The sequence below is a fragment of the Astyanax mexicanus genome, chromosome 1 (assembly GCF_023375975.1).
Source record: "Astyanax mexicanus isolate ESR-SI-001 chromosome 1, AstMex3_surface, whole genome shotgun sequence".
NCBI lineage: Eukaryota > Metazoa > Chordata > Actinopteri > Characiformes > Acestrorhamphidae > Astyanax > Astyanax mexicanus.
In genome coordinates this window covers 123,913,882-123,934,435 of record NC_064408.1, presented here as the reverse complement: position 1 = coordinate 123,934,435, position 20,554 = coordinate 123,913,882, and the positions used below count along the sequence as shown (strand labels likewise).

Below are 20,554 nucleotides of genomic sequence, written 5' to 3'. Positions count from 1 at the left end.
TCCTGGTTTTGACCAGTTTATTTATAGCTTATACATATAAGTACATATTACAGCCCTGAAAGCTATAAATGCAAGCTCAGGACTGCAGAGCCAGGAGGGTTAGACTCAGACAAAAGAAAAGCCCACAGGTTTTTAAGACTGGCTGTTCATTTGTGAGAATTACGTCAGAACAGAACCGGACAATCCTGTTTTACAGGGGAGAGATTTTATTTTTTAGCACTTAGAAGAACACTTCCTGTTGCAAAACAGAATGCTGTAGAATCCAGAGGTTCACTTTGAAATGTTTTCATAACCCACATCACTGCATTGGCTGTACTGTTACCTGTGCTATGACTTTTAGTAGACGCTGATTTGTACTATGACCTGAACTTGCAGTTTTCCTTTGTGAACCAATGCTAGTAGTTTAAACTTCTGAAGAGCGGGTTTTAGACTGACTTTGGGCTGGATGTTTTTTTTGGACCTGGCAAATCTGCATTAGCAGTTCATCTTTACTATGTTGCATACACTACATCTTGTTTGTTCAATTATCCAAGTGGATTCTATGTAGTATTATCTGAACTAGGAGCTTGTAAGAATCCTATTATCTATGCTAGTAGCTCACCTGTACTATAAACACTTTGGTGTTTATTTGCGTCAAATTTATAATTAATCAGGTACTTGCAAGTTCATGTATACCATGTTATAAGTAACACCCAGAGACTGTAAAAAAAGATGGACGCCGTGTCTCCGTTCCCATTCATTCAATGAAAATGAAGCCAAAATCTTCCACCATGTTGGTGATCCTGACACCTGATTCTGCGCAGTAGAGACCAGAGGAGGGAGAAAGACTGTGGAGAGACAGCCTACTCATTTAAATAACCCCGCCCCTGAGGGCTGCCTCGCGGTCACAGACTGCAGAGCGGGGCGGAGCTGACGGTCTGTTATAGGTCCCGCCCATAAGCAGCCCTTTTACCATAACCACACCTTTTTTGAATAGAGCTGAATAACAGTTTAAAAACCGAATTCTGTGGGGATATAAAAATTTGACAATATAAGCAGAGGTTACACTAGCTGCTGCATTTAAATAATGGAGGTAGAATTACAGTATATTAGAAAAAAACGTGATTGAATGTTTTGCCATTGAAACCTATGGGGATGGGTGGGGTTACACAGCTTTCTGCAGCCAAATAGCAGGGGGCGCCCGACCTGTGGTGGCTTCACTTTTAAGAGACGATGCTTGGTCCAGCTATATACAGTCTCTGGTAACACCTCACCTGTATGAGGTGAGGTGTTAATGCAAGCTTTATCTCAGAGTGCCGCCATCACTGTACTGATAATGACACTGGTGAATGTCTGTCACCAGTACAGTAATGGCGGTGCTCGGACCTGAAGCTAGCATTATAGGATGATAACAGTGTTTTTTAATAAGCTACTTCTGCACTTTTTTAAGTTATTAATGCCTCGTTTTAAATGTCAGGACTCTTCGGATTCTAGCAAGGAGGTGTGGAGCTAATTTGAGCTGGATAACGGTGGCAAAAAGCAGTTTATTGGGGCAAATTATGCCCTGTGTCACCCAGTCTGAAAGGTGTTTGGACAAACTGTTAACATTACTGAACATTCTCGGAACGCTGTAGGAGAGCGGAGGTGTGCTATTCATCAAAGATAAGTACTTTTTAACATGTTTTACTACAACCAAAGTCCATTTTTGTCCGGAGTTCTCCTTTAGTATAGAGTTTAGATTAAAATATTTTAATCTAGTCCTATTTTGTGTACATTACACAAAAAAACAGCACTCATATTCAGATATTTTCCCATGTCTGGAACATAATTCAGATAATTAATCTCTGAAAGTAATGCAGTGTAGAGTGTATTGTAGTTAGTTCACCTGCTGTACCCAAGTGCCCTGCACTTTCATTGGCTGAAGTGAAGCTTCATAGCTCGTAACGAAGCTCCATGTTCTCCTTCATCACACTCAGCATGGTCCTGAGATCGTTCACCTCCAGCTGGAGGGATCAGTTCTGAACGCTCAGCCAATCACGGTCCTGCTTCTCGGCCATCGTCAAATCGGAGTCAACCCTTCAACTCCAGAGACACTTAAATAAAACCGACCTGTCCACCTTTAATCTTAAGTCAAAATGATTTGAAAAACATTCCACTGTGATATTACAATGCATGGTGTGCATGTGGAGTGTGATGTCATAGTGCCCCATTTGCATAGTCCCGAATTCCAAAATAAATGACAAAAACTCGTCCCAGTAAGACGCCAAAATAAAGTGTTTATTTCACTTCTTTTATCACCATCAGATACAGGTCCGGCATGCCACTCTCCTCGGCGTCACGTGGAGCGCAGTGCAGGATACTAATCAAAAGGCTGCAAAACAACCTTCTAAAACTACAGCAGTTCATCTCACTAAAACAGCATGTCAGATCAAAATAATCACAAAGCAAAATATAGAATAATGGATATAAACAGTCCTATGCCAAGATTTATGCACCCGTTTAAAAAAAAAAAATCGAATTATTATCTAATTTTCCGGCACATTTTAATCCACAATTTCTATTCATTTAATACATTTCACATAGTACTTATGTCATAACTTTTGTCTTGTCTTTTAGATGAAACTAACCTGGAAAATAGCTTAAATTATCTATTAAATACACTGCAAGAACCAACAAATTCCATAATATGCAAGTGCAAGTCTAAAATCTGGAAACACCCTCTCATTCTTTTAGATCGTTATTTTCTACATTATAGATTAAAGTTTAATACAAGAATGTTTTATACTTTGTATTCAAACCCTTCTTTTGTTAACTACATATAAACGTTCCTTCATAGTTTTGACGTTTTGATTAATAATCTACAATGTTTATAAGAATGCAAATACAGCCGAAAATGACTGAAAAGCGAAGTGGTGTCCTAAATTTGACTGCTACTGTATTTATTATAGCTTAAATCATTCAGCCTACAGCAGTTATATTGATTAACTCTGTTCTAAGTTATAAGGAGTGTTTGTCAGAGTTTCATCATAACGTTTTTGAAAAAACATGGAATTTAAGGTTTGTCTAAAATTTTGACTTGTACTATGAAATATATTTTAGAAAAGGAAAAGAATCAAAAAACACATCCTGAGATAAAAAGAAGCTGGTATGATTTTGGACTGTTTTTTTGTTTTATAAACCCAGAGAAATATAATAATTAGACCTTTTTCGCTGTCCAATGAAAAAAATCTAAGATAAAATGTTCTTTAAATTAACTTTGAATGGAAATTAGTGTTAAAGAATAAGCTTTTTTCTATTAGTCTATTGGTCTCTATATGCTTCTTTTCATCCAGAATAATTTATTCAGTGTATAGAGCAGCTACAGCATTCAAATAGCCAAATTTAAAATTCTCATTGGATGTTAGTGACATATTCATGGTATATAATATATACTATAGTATATAAGCTTCAACAGGGGTGCCGAACCTTTTGCACAGGACTGTAAAAACCCCTACATGTTTACATAAACATACTATATACTACCCAAACGTTAGTAACAGAAATAAAGTGATAAGTTATCAGAACTTAAACTTGTACGATTTCTCAATCCGATTAGAAAATAATTATAAAGCACAACATAAACAAACTAAAATATAAGTGAGGAAAAAAACAGTTTTAACTATATTTACAGAGAAAGAGCAGCGATACAGTCAGAGAAGGGAGATGCTCTGTGATTTACGAACACCGTCTGGTGATCTGGTGCACACTTCATATAATATTAATAATTTGATCTTTCAGATTCATTAGCATTAGCATTGTTTAGGTGATTCAGGCTCAGCGTAGATAAATAATAATATTAATTATAATAATAACAAGGGGGTTCAAAGCACAGCTGCACCAAACGGGCCTGAATCACAGAGCGAGTGCTGCGTATGAACACAGTTTCAGCCCCGGAATATCAGAGTCGGGTAAGGCTTGTACAGATCTTTATACGCAACCTTCATTTCCCCGTCTTTTCCCACCACCCGCTTAGTTACGGCTTCTGCCCACGATCTGTAAGATGTACAGGAAGATGTTGATGATGTCCAGGTAGAGGTTCAGCGCTCCGAATACGTACTCCTCAGGGCTCAGGGACAGCTTCTTATTCCCCAGCAGCAGCTGAGTGTCCACGGCCAAGAACTGCACACAGAAAACACAACAATTCATACCAATTATTCAACAGAATTAGAAAATAAATAAAAAATATATAAAATAAAGACTTAGGCTTTTTTAGGCACATTTTAGGCACAATTTCCATTCATTTAAAGCATTTCACAAATAACTTCCATATGATGATTCACAATGATTTTCATTTGCCACATTCCAGTCTTCTAAATTACCACTGATGCCCTATCCAGACAGAATTAGTTTCTCAGGGGCACGTGTGTGAAAAATATTTTACACTTCTACTCCGTGATTAAACTAAAACCAGTGACTTTTTAGGCTTTTTTCTCGGTCACATGACATCGCGTTCAGTAGCCCCTCCATTTCCACTCGCTGTTGTGTTTACATGGATCTCAGTTGCAACGCGCCCAAATGGACAATTTTCTCAGGGGATGTCTGAGAAAAACACATACATGGTCGTTCTGGACGATAATAAAATCACAGAGGATCCCCCATGAAAGAAATAATTACCCCAGAACCACCTGAGAAACTAATGCAGTCTGGATAGGGCTTTAAATACACTTTACTTGAAAAGCAAATAAAGATTTATGCCCAATCCCATTTCACCTCTTAGCTCTACCACTTAGAGAAACACAAAAAGGAATTGTTATCTAATTTTCCTGCACATTTCAGGCACAATTTCTATTCATTTAAAGACATTTCACATAGAGCTTGTGTCATAACCTTCATATTTGCCACATTTCACGTTTTTATAACCACTAACCTGGAAAAAAGCTTGATTTATGTATTAAATACACTGCAAAAAACAACTAAAATCAAATATGATTTAGGCCCAATCCCATTTCACCGCTTAGCTCTACCATTTAGAGAAAACATCGAATTGATATCTTATTTTCCTGCACATTTTATGCACAATTTTTATTCATTTAAGAAATTTCACGTAGAACTTGTGTCATAACTTTCGTATTTGCCTAAATTTATGATTAAAAATAAAACATTCTGAATGAGGAATATTTAAAATCATATTTAATAAGGCATAGTTAATATTTTAAATCTAAGTTAGAATCTTCTATAGTCTTATATTTGTTAGTGTACTACCCCTATTATTAGTTTTTGTTTCCACTGTGTTGTGTAACAGCTCTGTCTGTCCCTCTGTCTGTCTAGTTTGCTAGCTAGCTAACTCCCCTATTCCACCTTAAATGGTGCAACAGGCAGCAGAGGCTGCAGCATTTAATATGGAACGGAGAAATAAAATAAAATTAATAATAATTAAGATTAATAGAGACTAATTTCAGCTTTCCATCATTCAGTAATTAAGAAGTAGACAATTATTCTTAGTTCTTACGCAGGTGAAGACCAGAGCACCCAGAGAGGCGTAGACGATGTCCAGGATCTTGTTCCTGATGAAGATGCAGAGGATCCCGAAGACAAAAAGGACGATGACGCAGACGAACAGCACGCCCATACAGGATGTGAAGTCATACTTGCTCTGGAGATTCGGAAACAGAGAGAGAGAAGAGAGTTCCTTTTCAGATTTTCATTAAATTCAGATTATACAACAGTTTTAAAACTAAGGAATAAAAAATCTATTAAAAAAGGTATAAAATTTGCTGATTTCATTCTGAATATTATTCTTACTGGAGGAAATGGAGTCTAACATCATGCATTAGCTGCTGATCTGCCTGCATAATACTTTAATCCTACCTTTAAAACCAATTAAATCCTGTATGCAAGCTCTCACTTTCAATAAGGACCTGATTTATCATAATTATCTGTTTTATACAGTGGCTTGCAAAAAAATATTCATACCCCTTGAACTTTTCTTAATTTTGTCACCTTACAACCACAAAATTAAATGTATTTTATTGAGATTTGAAGTGATGGTACAACGCAAAGTAGCTCAACATATACATAACTATACTTGATTTTCAAAGTTTTAATAAAATATAAATCTGAAAAGTGTGAAGTGCAAAAGTATTCAGCCCCCTATATCAATACTGAGTAAAGCCACCTTTCACTGCAATTACAGCTGCAAGTATTTTGGGGTTTGTCTCTACCAGCTTTGAGCATCTAGAGATTTTTGCTCATTCTTCTTAAAACGGCTCAAGTTCAGCGAGGTTGGATGGAGAGCGTCTGTGAACAGCAGTTTTCATGTCTTGTCACAGAAGCCCAATGGGATTTAGGTCTTTTAGGACTTTGACTGGATCATTCTAACACATGAATATTCTCTGATCTAAACCTAAAATTCCACTGTAGCTCTGGCTGTATGTTTAGTGTCATTGTCTTGCTGGAAGGTTTCAAGTCTTTTGCAGCCTCAAAGAGGTTTTTTCTTTCAGGGCTACCCTGTATTTATCTCCATCCATCTCCCCATCAACTCTGACCAACTTCCCTGTCCCTGCTGAAGAGAAGCATCCCCACAGCATGATGCTGCCACCACCATGTTTTAACTTTGGGGATGGTGTGTTCTGGGTGATCAGCAGTGTTACTTTTCCGTTACACATTGCACTTTTAGTTAGGCCAAAAACAACTATGGTCTCATCTGACCACAGAACATTCTTCCACATGTTTGCTGTGTTCCTACATAGCTTGTGGCTACAAACTGCAAATGGCACTTCCTGTGTCTTGCTTTCAACAATGTTTTTCTTCTTGCCATTGTTATAAAAAAAAAAACAAATTTGTGGAGTGCAGGACTTATAGTTGACTTAGAGTAAAGGGAGCTGAACACTTTTGCATGGGACAGTTTAAATGTAAAAAAAAAAAACATGTAATAATTTCATTTCATTTCACATTTATGTGATACTTTGTGTTGGTCAATCACTTTAATTCTCAATAAAATGCATTTAGGTTTGTGGTTATAATGTGACAAAATGTGAAAAGTTCAGGAGGTATGAATATATTTGTCTTGCAAAGGTATTGGAGGTCTGCATTTCCCACAATTAAACCCTGTGGAACTTCACAGATAAACTGTTTTGGCATTAGGATTAAGACATATATAATAGGGTTCTAGGCATTAAACCAATTTGCACATGTTCACATTGAACACTTTGATTATTTTAACATTTCATATTGTCAAGATCACAATTGACATTTCTAGTGCAAGTTATTGTTTAGAATATCCAGATCACCCATCTCAGCTGGGTTAGGGGTCAGGGGATTGTGGAGGACATGCACTTTTTTTTACTGCTTACTCAATTTGTGTCCCTTGATTGTCTTTAATATTAATCTAGAATATAATAAAAAAAATAATAAAGAAACAAAACATGAAAACAATGAAAAGGTGTGTCCAAATTTTGAAGCGCTGACTGACCTGCATAGAGAAGATGACCACTGTAAAGCAAACCACGACAGTAATGCCGACGGCCATGACGACGGTGTCAGTATCGTAGAAGCTGGCGATCATCCCAGTCATGTAGGACATGCTGAGAGTCAGGATGGACTGAAATACAACAACAAAATGAAAGTAAATTTACATTTAATGCACATTTAAATTCATGATTAGAGTAGAACTACAGATGTATTTTTCATTAGAATAGCACTCCTGATATAAATGCATGGTTAGAATAGCACGGCTGAGGTAAATGCATGAATGAAATAGCACTCCTGAGGTAAATGCATGATTAGAATAGGACTACTAAGGTATTTTTTTCATTAGAATAGCATCCCTGAGGTATATGCATGATTACAATGTAAAGCGCTTACCAGGGCCACCAGGTTCCAGGGGTGTTTACGGCGGAACTCTCCACAGCAGCTGATGGCGATAAGTGGGATGATAAACACAGCATAGGAGACATAATACGTCCAGACGTTCTGCTGCACAAATGTTTTAATGTTCTTCTCGAAGGTGAAAAGAGCCACGAAGGAGAAGGTGACGACCAGCTGAGCCGTAAGAACCAGAAACACCTAAAAACAGAATAGAAATATAAACAAATGTGAAAATTAAGAATTATATTTATTTATACTTAAATTTCTACAATGTTTCTGTTACATGTTATAATAAAACAATGTTGACCATAATACTTATGAATAATTAGAGCCATTCCTGTGCATTTTTCTGATCTAAAGTTTGGGGCATTTTGTGTGTATAAATGTATAAACTACATATAAAAAATACTAAAGCTATAAAAAATTAAGGTCACTGACAGGACCAAAGCCCAAAACATGGTTCCTGGGTTTGTTACACTGTATACAGCACATTTAGTCCAGTTAGTTTAGTGAAAAAACTACAGTACTACTGGGAGGTGTCTCCCTATATTTCACCTTGATTTAGAATTGATTAGAACAGCACCTCTGAGGTAAACGTATGATTGGAACAGCACTGCTGAGGTAAATGGATGATTAGAACAGCACTGCTGAGGTAAACGCATGATTAGAACAGCACTGCTGAGATAAACGCATGATTAGAACAGCACTGCTCAGATAAATGTATGATTAGAACAGCACTGCTGAGGTAAACGCATAATTAGAACAGCACTGCTGAGGTAAACGTATGATTAGAACAGCACTGCTGAGGTAAACGCATAATTAGAACAGCACTGCTGAGGTAAACGCATGATTAGAACAGCACTGCTGAGTTATATTTAGGATCAGAACAGCACTGCTGAGTTATATTTAGGATCAGAACAGCACTGCTAAAGTAAATGTACCATTAGAACAGCACTGAAGTCAATTCATGATTAGAACAGTACTGCTGAGGTAAGGATTTGATAAAAAATAGCACTACTGAGGTAAATGTATGATTAGAATAGAACTGCTAAGGTAAATATATTAGGACAGCACTGCTGAGGTAACTGTATGAGCAGAATAGCACTGCTAAGGTACATTTAAGTTTAGAATAGAACTGCTGAGGTAAACGAATGATTAGAACAGCGCTACTGAGGTAAATTTATTTTTAGAATAAAAATGCTAACATAAATATATGATTAGAACAGCACTACTGTGGTAAACTTATGATTAGAACAGCGCTGCTGAGATGAACGTACGATTATAACAGCACAACGGGGATAAATTTATGTTTAAAATAAAAATGCTATGGTAAATATATGACTAGAATAGCAGTGCTGATGTAAATGTATGATTAGAACAGCCCTAGCAGTGAGTTAGTTAGTTAACAGTTCTCCTCTAAGCGTGTTGAGCTCTGGTGTTGGTTTGTTTGCAGCAGTTGTGGTGTGAGATGTGTGGTTCTTCACGTGTCTGAGAGGAAACACATGGAGACCTATGGAACACGTGATGCTGGTAGCACCATGTAACGAAGGCAGAAGCATCTGACAGCAAAGCCACAGGTGGTTTCCTTGTTTCTATTTCAGTGGATATTGACCCATGTGAGATAGCGGCACGCAGCCAGAGACTACTGGAGTCATCCAGACTATAAAGGAACACATAAGGGACCATGTAGTACTAAAAAGTGATGATAAAAAAAACCTCTGTGAAGAAGCATTTAGATGCTCTTATCTGGGGAGCTGTTTGTTAACTTGTGTTTTTTAAGGCTGTTAACTCTGATTAACTTATCCTATACAACAGAGGAAACTCTTGTGGTCCTGATGAGTGCCAGTTTCATCAAAATGTTTTTGATGGCCTTGTTCTTGAATTTTTTCTTTTGGGATTGACTGACCTCCATTTATTATTAAACTATTTAAGAACTAAGTGTTTAAGTATCTTTACTTAATTGAGTAGTTATTGCCATAATCTTGATTAGAACATTACTTAAATAGAGCTATTCACTGTATACCAACTCTCCACAACTTCAAGTAATTAACTCTTGATGAGTTCAGCACAGCTGTTAAATGAAAGCCTGAATTCTAGGTGACTCTACCTCATATAGCTGACTGAGAAAATCCAGCAGAGATGTGCAAAACTGTCATCTAAGCAAAATGTGCTACTTTATAAAATGTAAAATATATAAAATACATTCTGGTTTGTTTAACACTTTTTTTTTGTTTTACTAAATAGTTCCACATGTTTTTCTTCATACTTTAGTATTAAATTACACAATGCAGTACTGTAACATACAAGCAATGTATGTTAAGTAGGGCCTCAGACAGTGGCAGAAACTGGGAAAATCAAAAATTAGGTTAGCACAAAACAAATCAACCATTAACTTTAACACTATTGTAGAACAACACCATGTACTTAAACTCTATTATAGAACAACACCATGTACTTAAACTTTGTTCTACTGCTGCCAGACACACTTATCTTTCCCCTTATTAAACTCAAACCACTGGTCAGTCTCTGTGATGTCAGTCCACTGTGCAGCAGTGTTAGCTTAGCATTTAGCTTAGCATTATTCACATTCCCATACTGTATGTGGCAAGTCAGCAGATGAGGAACATCTAAGAACTTTCAAATAATGAGTTTTGTGCTTCTAGTTCTAGTTACCAGCTTGCTCTTGATTTGCCATTTAGCACAAGCTAACACCAGCGAGAGCTTATTTGCATAAAAAAAGTGACAAAGCCTTTAAACGGCTCATTCTGAAAGGGAATGAAACTGGTAAGAATAAAGTTGGTGAGATCTTTATGTAAGAGTGATTTTGTGTTAGTAATTTAATGAAAATGTTTAAATAGCTCATAGACATACTTGATTGCAATGAAAATAAAAAGTGGTTATATTATACTTTTATCAGTGGAAAAAATATCTTAAATTCACTTTTATCTATGTCACAGGATGATATTTTGAGAAAACTATGCACATTAATAGAGCATATATACATATAATAACAGTATATAGTGTATATTGTAGATTTGGGACACAGCCCCACTACCTTGCGTATGAAGGCTCGTCTGACTGCTTTATCGTCGAACCCAGAGATCCGGATGTCATCATGATCGTAGGCTGGAGGTTCATCAGTGCTTTGGTACGGATCGCTCATCGGCTCTAGAGGAACAAAAGAGGAGGAGGTAAAGATCACTGCAGTTTAAGATCAATAACAATAACCTTTTATGAATCATATAATACTTTTATTCATTTATTAACTATGTGCTTCTCAGACTTCATATTTCAAATTAAAGGCTCTCAGTATATTAAAATTGTATGGTTTGTTATTTATTTGTTATTTATAATATGATAAATATATAGCATTATTTACTGTATTTGTTGTATTAAGTAATATTTAGCTACACAAACATACTCACGTTTCCTTCCCAAGACTATGGAACTAGTACTAATACAGAAACTGTTTCAGTCATTAACGTTCATCTCCTAATTCCTTTTACTGCTCTCATTTCCTCAGTACACTTACAGCACCCTGCATTCTAATCATACATTTAGCTCAGCAGTGCTTTTCTGATTTACCACATCACTGCTGTTTTAATCGTTCATTTACCTCAGCAGTGCCTTTCTATACATAAATTAACCTCAGCAGTGCTGTTCTACTCATACATTTACCTCAGCAGTGATAATTTAATCATGAATTTACCTAAGCAGTGCTATGATCAATCATATACTTACCTCAGCAGTGCTGTTTTAATTATGAATTTACCTTAACACTGCTGTTTTAATCATACATTTACCTCGGTAGTGTTGTTCTACTCATAAGTTTACCTTATTACCTTAGAAGTGCTTTTCTAATTATGAATTTACCTTAGGACCTCGATTTTAACTATACATTTACCTCAGCTGTGTTTTTCTAATTTACCTCAGAAGGGCTGTTCTAATTATGAATTTACCTCAGCACTGCTGCTTTAATCATACATTTACCTAGGCTGTGCTATGATCAAATCATACATTTACCTCAGCAGTGGTTTTCTAATGATGGATTTACTTCAACAGTGCTGTTCTAACTATGAATTTACCTTAGCACTGCTGTTTTAATCATAAATTTACCTCGGTAGTGCTGTTCTTATTATGAATTTACCTCAGCAGTCCCATTTTAAATCATGAATATACTTCAGCAGTCATGTTCCATATCAAAATAGCAGGTGTGAAGAAACAGAAAAGATGTTGTTTCGAAATTTGGCTCTAGCCAAATCGGTCGATGTAGGCGATGATAACAGTATGTAGTGAAGTTGTTTATTGTGCCCTGTCACTAAACTGCAGTGTGAAAGTGAAAATAGTTTACACCAGGGGTGTCAAACTCATTTTGGCCGAGGGCCACATTGGCATATTGGCTGTCCTCCGAGGGCCAGATGTAACTTATAAATATAAGAAAATGTAACCAAATGTAATATATGTAAATGAATGTAATTACTCCTTAATGTTAAATAACTCTCAATATACTATTTATTCAATCAAATATTACAGTTGCATGGAAAAAATGTTTGCTTGTTGCTCTATTAACATAAATCCTGTTATGAAATCCAAAAACTCCATCAATCAAGAACCAAACTATACAAGTGAATAGAAATGACATAAAATACAAGTTATATTAACTTTGATCAAAACGTTTGATACTGAAAAGAGGCTTAATAAATATAAAATCAAAAATTGTGAGCTGTGACAGATTTAGCATTTCCTCATCCAACCACTAGTGGGAGCTGCAGCAGCACAAGCCCACAGTCTTTACTGAGTCAGAGCTACAGCCCAGCCACGGGCTACAGGATTTTAAGTTCTTCTGTGTATGAAATAAAATAACCCCACTAACCGGATAATACAGCTCTCTACAGTTCATATTTCAGCCCAAGCAGCTAACAGCAGCAGTTTAGAGCAGCCATCCCGGAGTCACTGCTCGGATTACATTATAAACAGGTCAGTTAGCGCGCTGCTAACCTCAGGATGTTTATAACTACGGAGTTTAGAACACACCACGGCTGCAAGGTTAGACTGTTGAAGGCTACTGGAGACTATTAAAGGCTATTGGAGGTTATTGAAAGGGTTATTGCAGGCAGAAATCAGTAAAGGCTGGTTAGATAAGTGATTCACCTCCTCGTCCTTTGCTGAGGTGAAACTGCGACTAGCGATGTCACAGTGATGTTTATTAACCTCATTAAAACAGATTTTATCAGCTATTGTCTTATAAATATTTACACATAATTTATATCTCTTCTAAAAAGCGTTTATTTTGGTCAGTAACACAAAATGCATACCGGTCTTTCGCCTTGAAGCACAGCCGTCCGTCTGCATCAACTTTTCTTTTTCTGGATATTACGGGATAAACATGTCTCAATTCCACCCGCGAAGTTACGCCTTCCCTCCGGCAGGGTTTCCACATCAATGACTACACTGCCGTGTAGTGGCAGTAAGCCGTAACTTTGCGGGTAATACAATCGACAAGCATTGTGGGAAATGTATTTTTTGGTCAAAGAACGCTTCTGACCTATTTATTATAGACACTAAGATTTTACAAGCTCTCGCGGGCCACATAAAAAGACGTGGCGGGCCACATTTGGCCCGCGGGCCTTGTGTTTGACACATGTGGTTTACACTGTATTAAAAACCCCCACTGAGCATGAAATACAAACCCATCCTGTTCTTACATTAAAAAGAACAGATAAAATCTTGAAATCATGACGTACACAGCATGTTAAAGCATGCACACAACAGATAAATATCAGACAAACGCTCATAGCTATATAAAGACAATAGAACATACTGAGTTTAATTTGACTGTTTTTTTTATTCATTTATGTAGTTTTATTGTCAATATTTTATACTGTTTAATATTTATTCCACTAAAATTATATATACTGTATGGAAAAGCATGTACTATTTCCATTTGTTTAATTTGTCCATTTTTACCAACATCTAGTTTCCATGTTCATTTCATTTTCTTCATCTCTATTTTTTACCCCCAAACATACCTCTAGCTGCAATAAAAAAAATTAACTTTACTTTAACCCTGCTGCACTTTGCCCCATACTTTAGTTATGATGAGTTTTATATAACACATAAAACACATACCAAGCTTTCACGTTCACTTGCTCAATGTCATATTTGAATAATCTATACCCCCACTGTGCTCCCAGTGGGAATGTTTCAGGTCTAAAGTAAACAATGATGTCTATAATGTTTGGCCAAACTATAATTTAAGTGTTGAGTGATAATTCCCCTTAACATTTAGTCTATTTTAGTTTTAGATTTTCAATTTCATAACCTATTTGTAAGTATCCATAATGAATGACCACTATCATTTATTAAGGAACTGCTATAAATTATTCAATATCCACTAAAATTGTTCAGTATACAGTATCCACCATGAATTTTTCGGTACTAGCCTATTCAGTAGATTACTTAGTATCCACTATGAATTATTTAGTATCCTATGTGTTAATTCTCCACTGTTATTATCTATCCACTATGAATAATTCAGAATATATTATGTATTACTCTTTATTCACTATGAATTACTCTATATCTACTATGAATTATTCAGCATCTATTATGAATTATTCAGTATCTACTATGAATTACTTAGTACCTAAGATAAATGATTGTGCTTCTACTATGAATTATTTTGCACTGACTATAAATTATCCAGTACCCAATATATTTTTTCAGTATCCAATATATTATATTATATATATATATATATATATATATATACACACACAATATATTATTATAGTATTTAGCATCTACTAGGTGTTAAATAGGCAAGAATACAAGGAAAAAAACAGGATATTCAGCATCCACTATAAATTACTGTGGAAATGCTAAAAAGCATCCATAATCTCTTATAGTTATTATTATTAAATATTATTCATTATGTAAAATACTACTGGATAATGCATAATACTACGCATCTTCCAGTGTCCACTATGAATTATTCAGCATTTACCATATTTTTCGGACTATAAGGTGCACCGTATTATAAGGCGCACGATGAGTGAACGGTCTATTTTTAGTGTTAGTCCATACACAAGGCGCACTGGATTATAAGGCGCACTAAATGTCTCTTAAGCATGTCTCTTAACTGGAGCCATTTCACGGTCCTTACACACACACCGTAAGACTATGTTGAAGCACAGTTAGTATTACTCCGCTACGCTCCTGACAACGGTAGCCGTAACGCTCCGACAGACCATAATATTACTATGTTGAAGCACAGCAAGTACGTATTACTCCGCGACGCTCCTGACAACGGTAGCCGCAACGCTCCGACAGACCATAATATTATCTTGAAGCACAGCAAGTACGTATTACTCCGTGACGCTCCTGACAACGGTAGCCGCAACGCTCCGACAGACCATAATATTATGTTGAAGCACAGCAAGTACGTATTACTCCGCGATGCTCCTGACAACGGTAGCCGCAACGCTCCGACAGACCATAATATTATGTTGAAGCACAGCAAGTACCGCATTACTCCGCGAGGCTTCTGACTGTAATAGCGTGTTGTGCCGAATTCGGTGAATAAAACGGTTTTAAAACAGAGATAAAGATTGGATAAGTTTAATTTCTGGATGAAGTGATTTCCAGCGCTGTTTGGATATAACTGTGGATTACAGGAGACTGGATTGATGGATTCTCTTTAGTCTGGACGCGTTTTGAAGGTAGGACCTGTGGCTGAGCGCGGGTGTGTGTTTGGGGGGTGGCGGCAGTGACCGGAGGTTAACCCCGGACAAAAGGAGAGCCTTTTATTACTGGAAACATGCGCTCTGACGCAGCTTTAATTCATGAAACATACATCCTACAGTAAAAGCACAGTTCTGGAATCCGGAGAGCCAGACGATTCGAATGGTGTATGACATGACCGCATTCGATGAAATATGGACGAACGATTAACGCAAATATGAGAGTTATGAATTATTAAAATCATAACCAAGGCATATTTCGCCCTAAATGTTTATTTTCTGAAAGGATATTCCTCTAAATAGGCTAAATAGCTCAAAAGCAGAGATTCTAAGCTTTAAAATGGTATATTGGATGTCTATATTGAACCTGTAACTGTTCATAACTATTCAGAAACACAGCCAGTTATGAAATATTAAATATTTCTGGCCCGCCGGTGGGCCAGCGCGTGTTAAGAGGTTAACTTTACTTAGAAGTGGGCGCTAAAAAGAAACAGTTTGTGCTATTACCCCAGAACGGGTGGAAAGGAAAGTTTACCGGCACCTTGTTCTGGCCACGGAGCTACAGTGGAAACTAGCTACCCTGAGCCACAGCCGAGAGGCAGTACGGCAGTCAAAGGTAACCGCGCGCTAGCCCAAGAGGGGGATCTTTTTCTGGCGTGGGTGAGGAATTCTGCACAACAGAGCGCTGTGTACCACATAAAATCGAGGTCAGTAAACACAAGCAAAATCCATACACAAGGCGCACTGCATTATAAGGCGCAATGACGATTTTTGGGAAAAAATAAGTATTTTAAGTGCGCCTTATAGCCCGAAAAATACGGTACTATGAGCTACTTAGTAAGTAATGGGAACTGATGTAGGTAAATATGCCAGAATGCAAGCAAATAAAAAAGTTATGTGTCCACTATGAATTATCCATAATCCACTAAGAATTATTTAGAATCAACTATAGTTATTATTAATCAGTATTTTTTATGTATTATCCAGTATTGTACAGTACAGGCCAAAAGTTTGGACACACCTTCTCTTTTTCAATGCGTTTTCTTTATTTTCATGACTATTTACATTGTAGATTCTCACTGAAGCATCAAAACTATGAATGAACACGTGGAGTTTTATGTACTTAACAAAAAATGAGCTGAACCTCCACAGTCAAAAATATATGTTATTTTTTTGTTAAGGACATAACTCCACATGTGTTTATTCATAGTTTTGATGCTTCAGTGAGAATCTACAATGTAAATAGTCATGAAAATAGGTGTGTCCAAACTTTTGGCCTGTAATGTATTTTCTTGTCATTATTTTTCAGTTGTTTGAGAGTTTAAATGGTTGAAGTGTTCTCTATAGAGTGAGGAATCCTTTTATCGTGAGAGAAATCAGAAAATCTGAGACTTCTTGTCCAGGCCTGTTCTACATTCTGTCCTTTGTCCTGCGCTGACTGAGACAGGGCTGGAGATGTGTATGCTGAGGGGATGGTACTCACCGCTGGGGTGGTACTGGTAGGGCTGGCTCGGTCCCTGGTTCTGGGGCTGACCGTAGGGGGCCATGTGTGGAAACGGGGCTTGTGGAAATCCGGGCGCGCCCTGGCCGTACATGGGCTGTCCAAAAGCGCCGGGGGTCGGAAAGGGAAGCCCTCCGGGAGCCCCGGGACCCGCCGGCATCCCGGCGTAATCCGGCGGCGGCAGAACGAAGCCGGGAGGGTTGGGCTGGCCGAAGCCGGAGCCCTGCTGAGGGCTGTGGTCGGTTATTGGAACGTAGCCGCTTTTGTCCTGAGCCATGGCTGGGTCTGTATCAGACCGAGGGAGAAAAAGGAGATTAATTATGTTGTGAACATACAGACAGGCCTTAGAGGACTGGGCTGTTGGTGCTCATGTGACCAGATATGACTATGACTTATTGTAAACTGTGACACATTTAAAAAAGAGACACATCCACTCACAGTTTCTCACTAAAGTATAATACAATAAATATTTTATAATATCTTTAACTGAAACAACACTGAAAACATGACACACGTTGATACAATGTGAAGTAGGCAGTTTACAGCTGGTTTATACACTTGTTTATACACTTTATAACCAATACATTTTTATGATTTTTTCATGACGTTTCCATGCCTTCAAGGCAAATTTTCATGACCATACGATTTTTTTATCATCTTTTCATTGGGTTTTATATTATTTATAACAATATAAAAATGTAGAAAAATAGTCCAGGGCAACAGTAAAATAATACAATAAAGTTTGTGCCTCTTGATGTAAAAAAAATATAAGAACATCTTTTCTTCAGGTGCCAAATCTAAACACAGAAAAGGCATACAATAATAGCATACAGAGATAAGCACGTAGAAGGCATTTCGGTTGGTCTTTTGTTTATTTTTAGCTAGGTAACCATTTGATAATCTGCTTCAACCACATCTTTTTGGAAGGAACGTCTGTTTTTGACCATCATAACAGGATACACTTTCTAGCGAGATAAAATAAAATATGTAAAAGACTATTGAGGCAATATTTTTACATCTACTGTCAACATCATAATTATCATTAGGGGCCAAGATGGTCAACAATATAGACCAAGTCTTGACCTGCATACTAGATAAACAGCTTGGTGTTTGATGCTGGTCATGGTCATATTGGTAGTCTTGCTTAGTCAGGTATATCATGCTTGTTTAACCATCAAACTCAGACAAAAACATAACATATACTTGAAAAGAAATTGGCCACTAACTGGTTAACTAGTTTAATAAGCTCTGGGAAAAACTTGGTCATGCTGGTTATTGGACGACCAGTTTGGTGTTGCTTGGTTTTGGTTTTGCTGTTCAACCAGCTATTTCAGGATAAAATGTGTATAAACTAAATTAAAGCCTTTTTTTCAGGATAAAACATGTATAAACTAAATTAAAGTCTCTATTTCAGGATAATATGTGTATAAACTAAATTAAAGCCTCTTTTTCATGATAAATCGTGTATAAACTAAATTAAGGCCTTTTGTTTAGGATAAATCATGTATAAACTGAGTTAAATGCTCTATTTCAGGATAAAACATGTATAAACTAAATTAAACCCTGTATTTCAGGATAAATCATGTATAAACTGTATTAAAGCCTCTATTTGAGGATAAAACGTGTATAAAGTGAATTAAATCCTCTATTTCAGGATAAATCGTATATAAACTGAGTTAAAGGCTCTGTATTTCAGGATAAATTGTGTGTAAACTAAATTACGGCCTTTATTTCAGGATAAAGCATGTATAAACTAAATTAAAGCCTCTATTTCAGGATAAAGCATGTATAAACTAAATTAAAGACTGTATTTCAGGATACAACGTGTGTAAACTAAATTAAAGCCCCTATTTGAGGATAAAACATGTATAAACTAAATGAAAGCCTCTATTTGAGGATAAAATGTGTATACAGTAAATTAAAGCCTCTGTTCCAGGATTAAATGTGTATAAACTAAATCAAAGCCTTTATTACAGGATAAAATGTGTATAAACTGAATTACTCTCTTTAGAATACATTGTTACTCTCTACTTCAGGATAAAACGTGTATAAACTAAATTAAGGGATCTATTTCAGGATATACTGTTTATAAACTGAATTAAATGCTCTTTATTTGTGACTGAATATTCTGTATCTTTTAGAAACTGAACACAGTCTGAACAGCTCAGTTTACATTATAATGTTACACAAGTGAAACCCAACAAGCCTATAAACTGACAGTAGGGTGACGCGGTGTGAATTAGAGGTTTCTTTGTAGAGTTTATAACAGATACAGCGCTTTTACCCGCTGTTAATTAATCCTGAACCCAGTAAACCGGTTTAAATCCGGATTTTAGACCATAATCTCTGTATTTTTAGCTGAACTGAAGCGCAGGCCTGAAGTCCGGCTCCATAACAACCCGCTAACGCTAACCAGCGCTACACGGTTACCGCGGATTTACCCCGATTATCCGGTAAAAAAAAACGGCGCTTATTTTTTTACAGCGTTACTCACCTGTTTCTCTCTTTATTTAGAGCCGGAGAAACGCTGGATCCCGCCGAACATTAAAATCAAAAATAAAAACAGAGAAAAGCTCCGGATCAGACAAACCCGCTTTATTATCAACAGCAGAACAGCGCAGAACAGCGCCCCCAGCGGCCGACCTCAGAACAGCGCCCCCAGCGGCCCCCAGCGGAACAGCGCCCCAGCGGCCGACCTCAGAACAGCACCCCAGCGGCCGACCTCAGAACAGCGCTCCCTGCGGCCCCCAGCGGAACAGCGCCCCAGCGGCCGACCTCAGAACAGCACCCCAGCGACCGACCGCAGAACAGCGCCGGGTCAGTGTCAAATCGCTCCGTGATGACTAAGTAGTATAAAAGAATATGTATTAGGGTGCACTATTTGAGATTTCCTTTTATTTCATTTCTTTCTCCTCATTATATTAAAATTATATAAATACTTAATTTTATTGTCCTTTATTTTACTTTATTTCACTTTAACTTATCCTTTTTAAAAATATTTTATTTTATTTTACTTTACTTTATTTTACTTTATTTAACTTTAGGTAACAGCGCCCCCAGCGGCAGAGCTCAGAACAGCGCCCGTATGAATGTCAAATCACTCCGTGCTGACCATGTAGTGCACAAGTGAATGAGATAGGGTGCACTTTTTGAGATTTCCTTTTTATTTTATTTATTTTTCTTTCTTTTTTTCATAATATTTTATTCTTTTCCTTTTCATTTTTCAAAATACTTTATTGTATTTTGCTTAATTTTACTTTATTTAACTTTAGTTAACAGCATTTGCAGCAGCAGATCTCAGAACAGCACCCAGGTCAGTGTCAAATCGCTGCGTGATGACTAAATAGTGCACAAGAGAATGAGATATGGTGCACTATTTGAGATTTCCTTATTATTTGATTTCTTTTTTACTATTTTTTTTTATTATATTTTATTTTTAAAAAGACTTTATTTTATTGTACTTTGCATTATTTAACTTTAGGTAAAA

General features: G+C 36.8%; 1 protein-coding gene across 1 annotated transcript; it reads right to left on the bottom strand.

The window, feature by feature from the left end:
• Window positions 1-2,235: 2,235 nt before the first annotated feature.
• On the bottom strand, window positions 2,236-19,715 carry LOC103028312 (protein lifeguard 1). The gene is made up of 7 exons (XM_007241072.4): window positions 19,562-19,715; window positions 17,050-17,352; window positions 10,880-10,992; window positions 7,822-8,022; window positions 7,430-7,558; window positions 5,468-5,611; window positions 2,236-4,137 (listed from the first exon to the last, which is right to left on the bottom strand). Exons 2-7 carry the CDS (start codon window positions 17,342-17,344, stop codon window positions 3,988-3,990), a joined length of 1,032 nt encoding a protein of 343 aa, XP_007241134.1. The 5' UTR covers window positions 17,345-17,352; window positions 19,562-19,715; the 3' UTR covers window positions 2,236-3,987.
• Window positions 19,716-20,554: the final 839 nt, after the last annotated feature.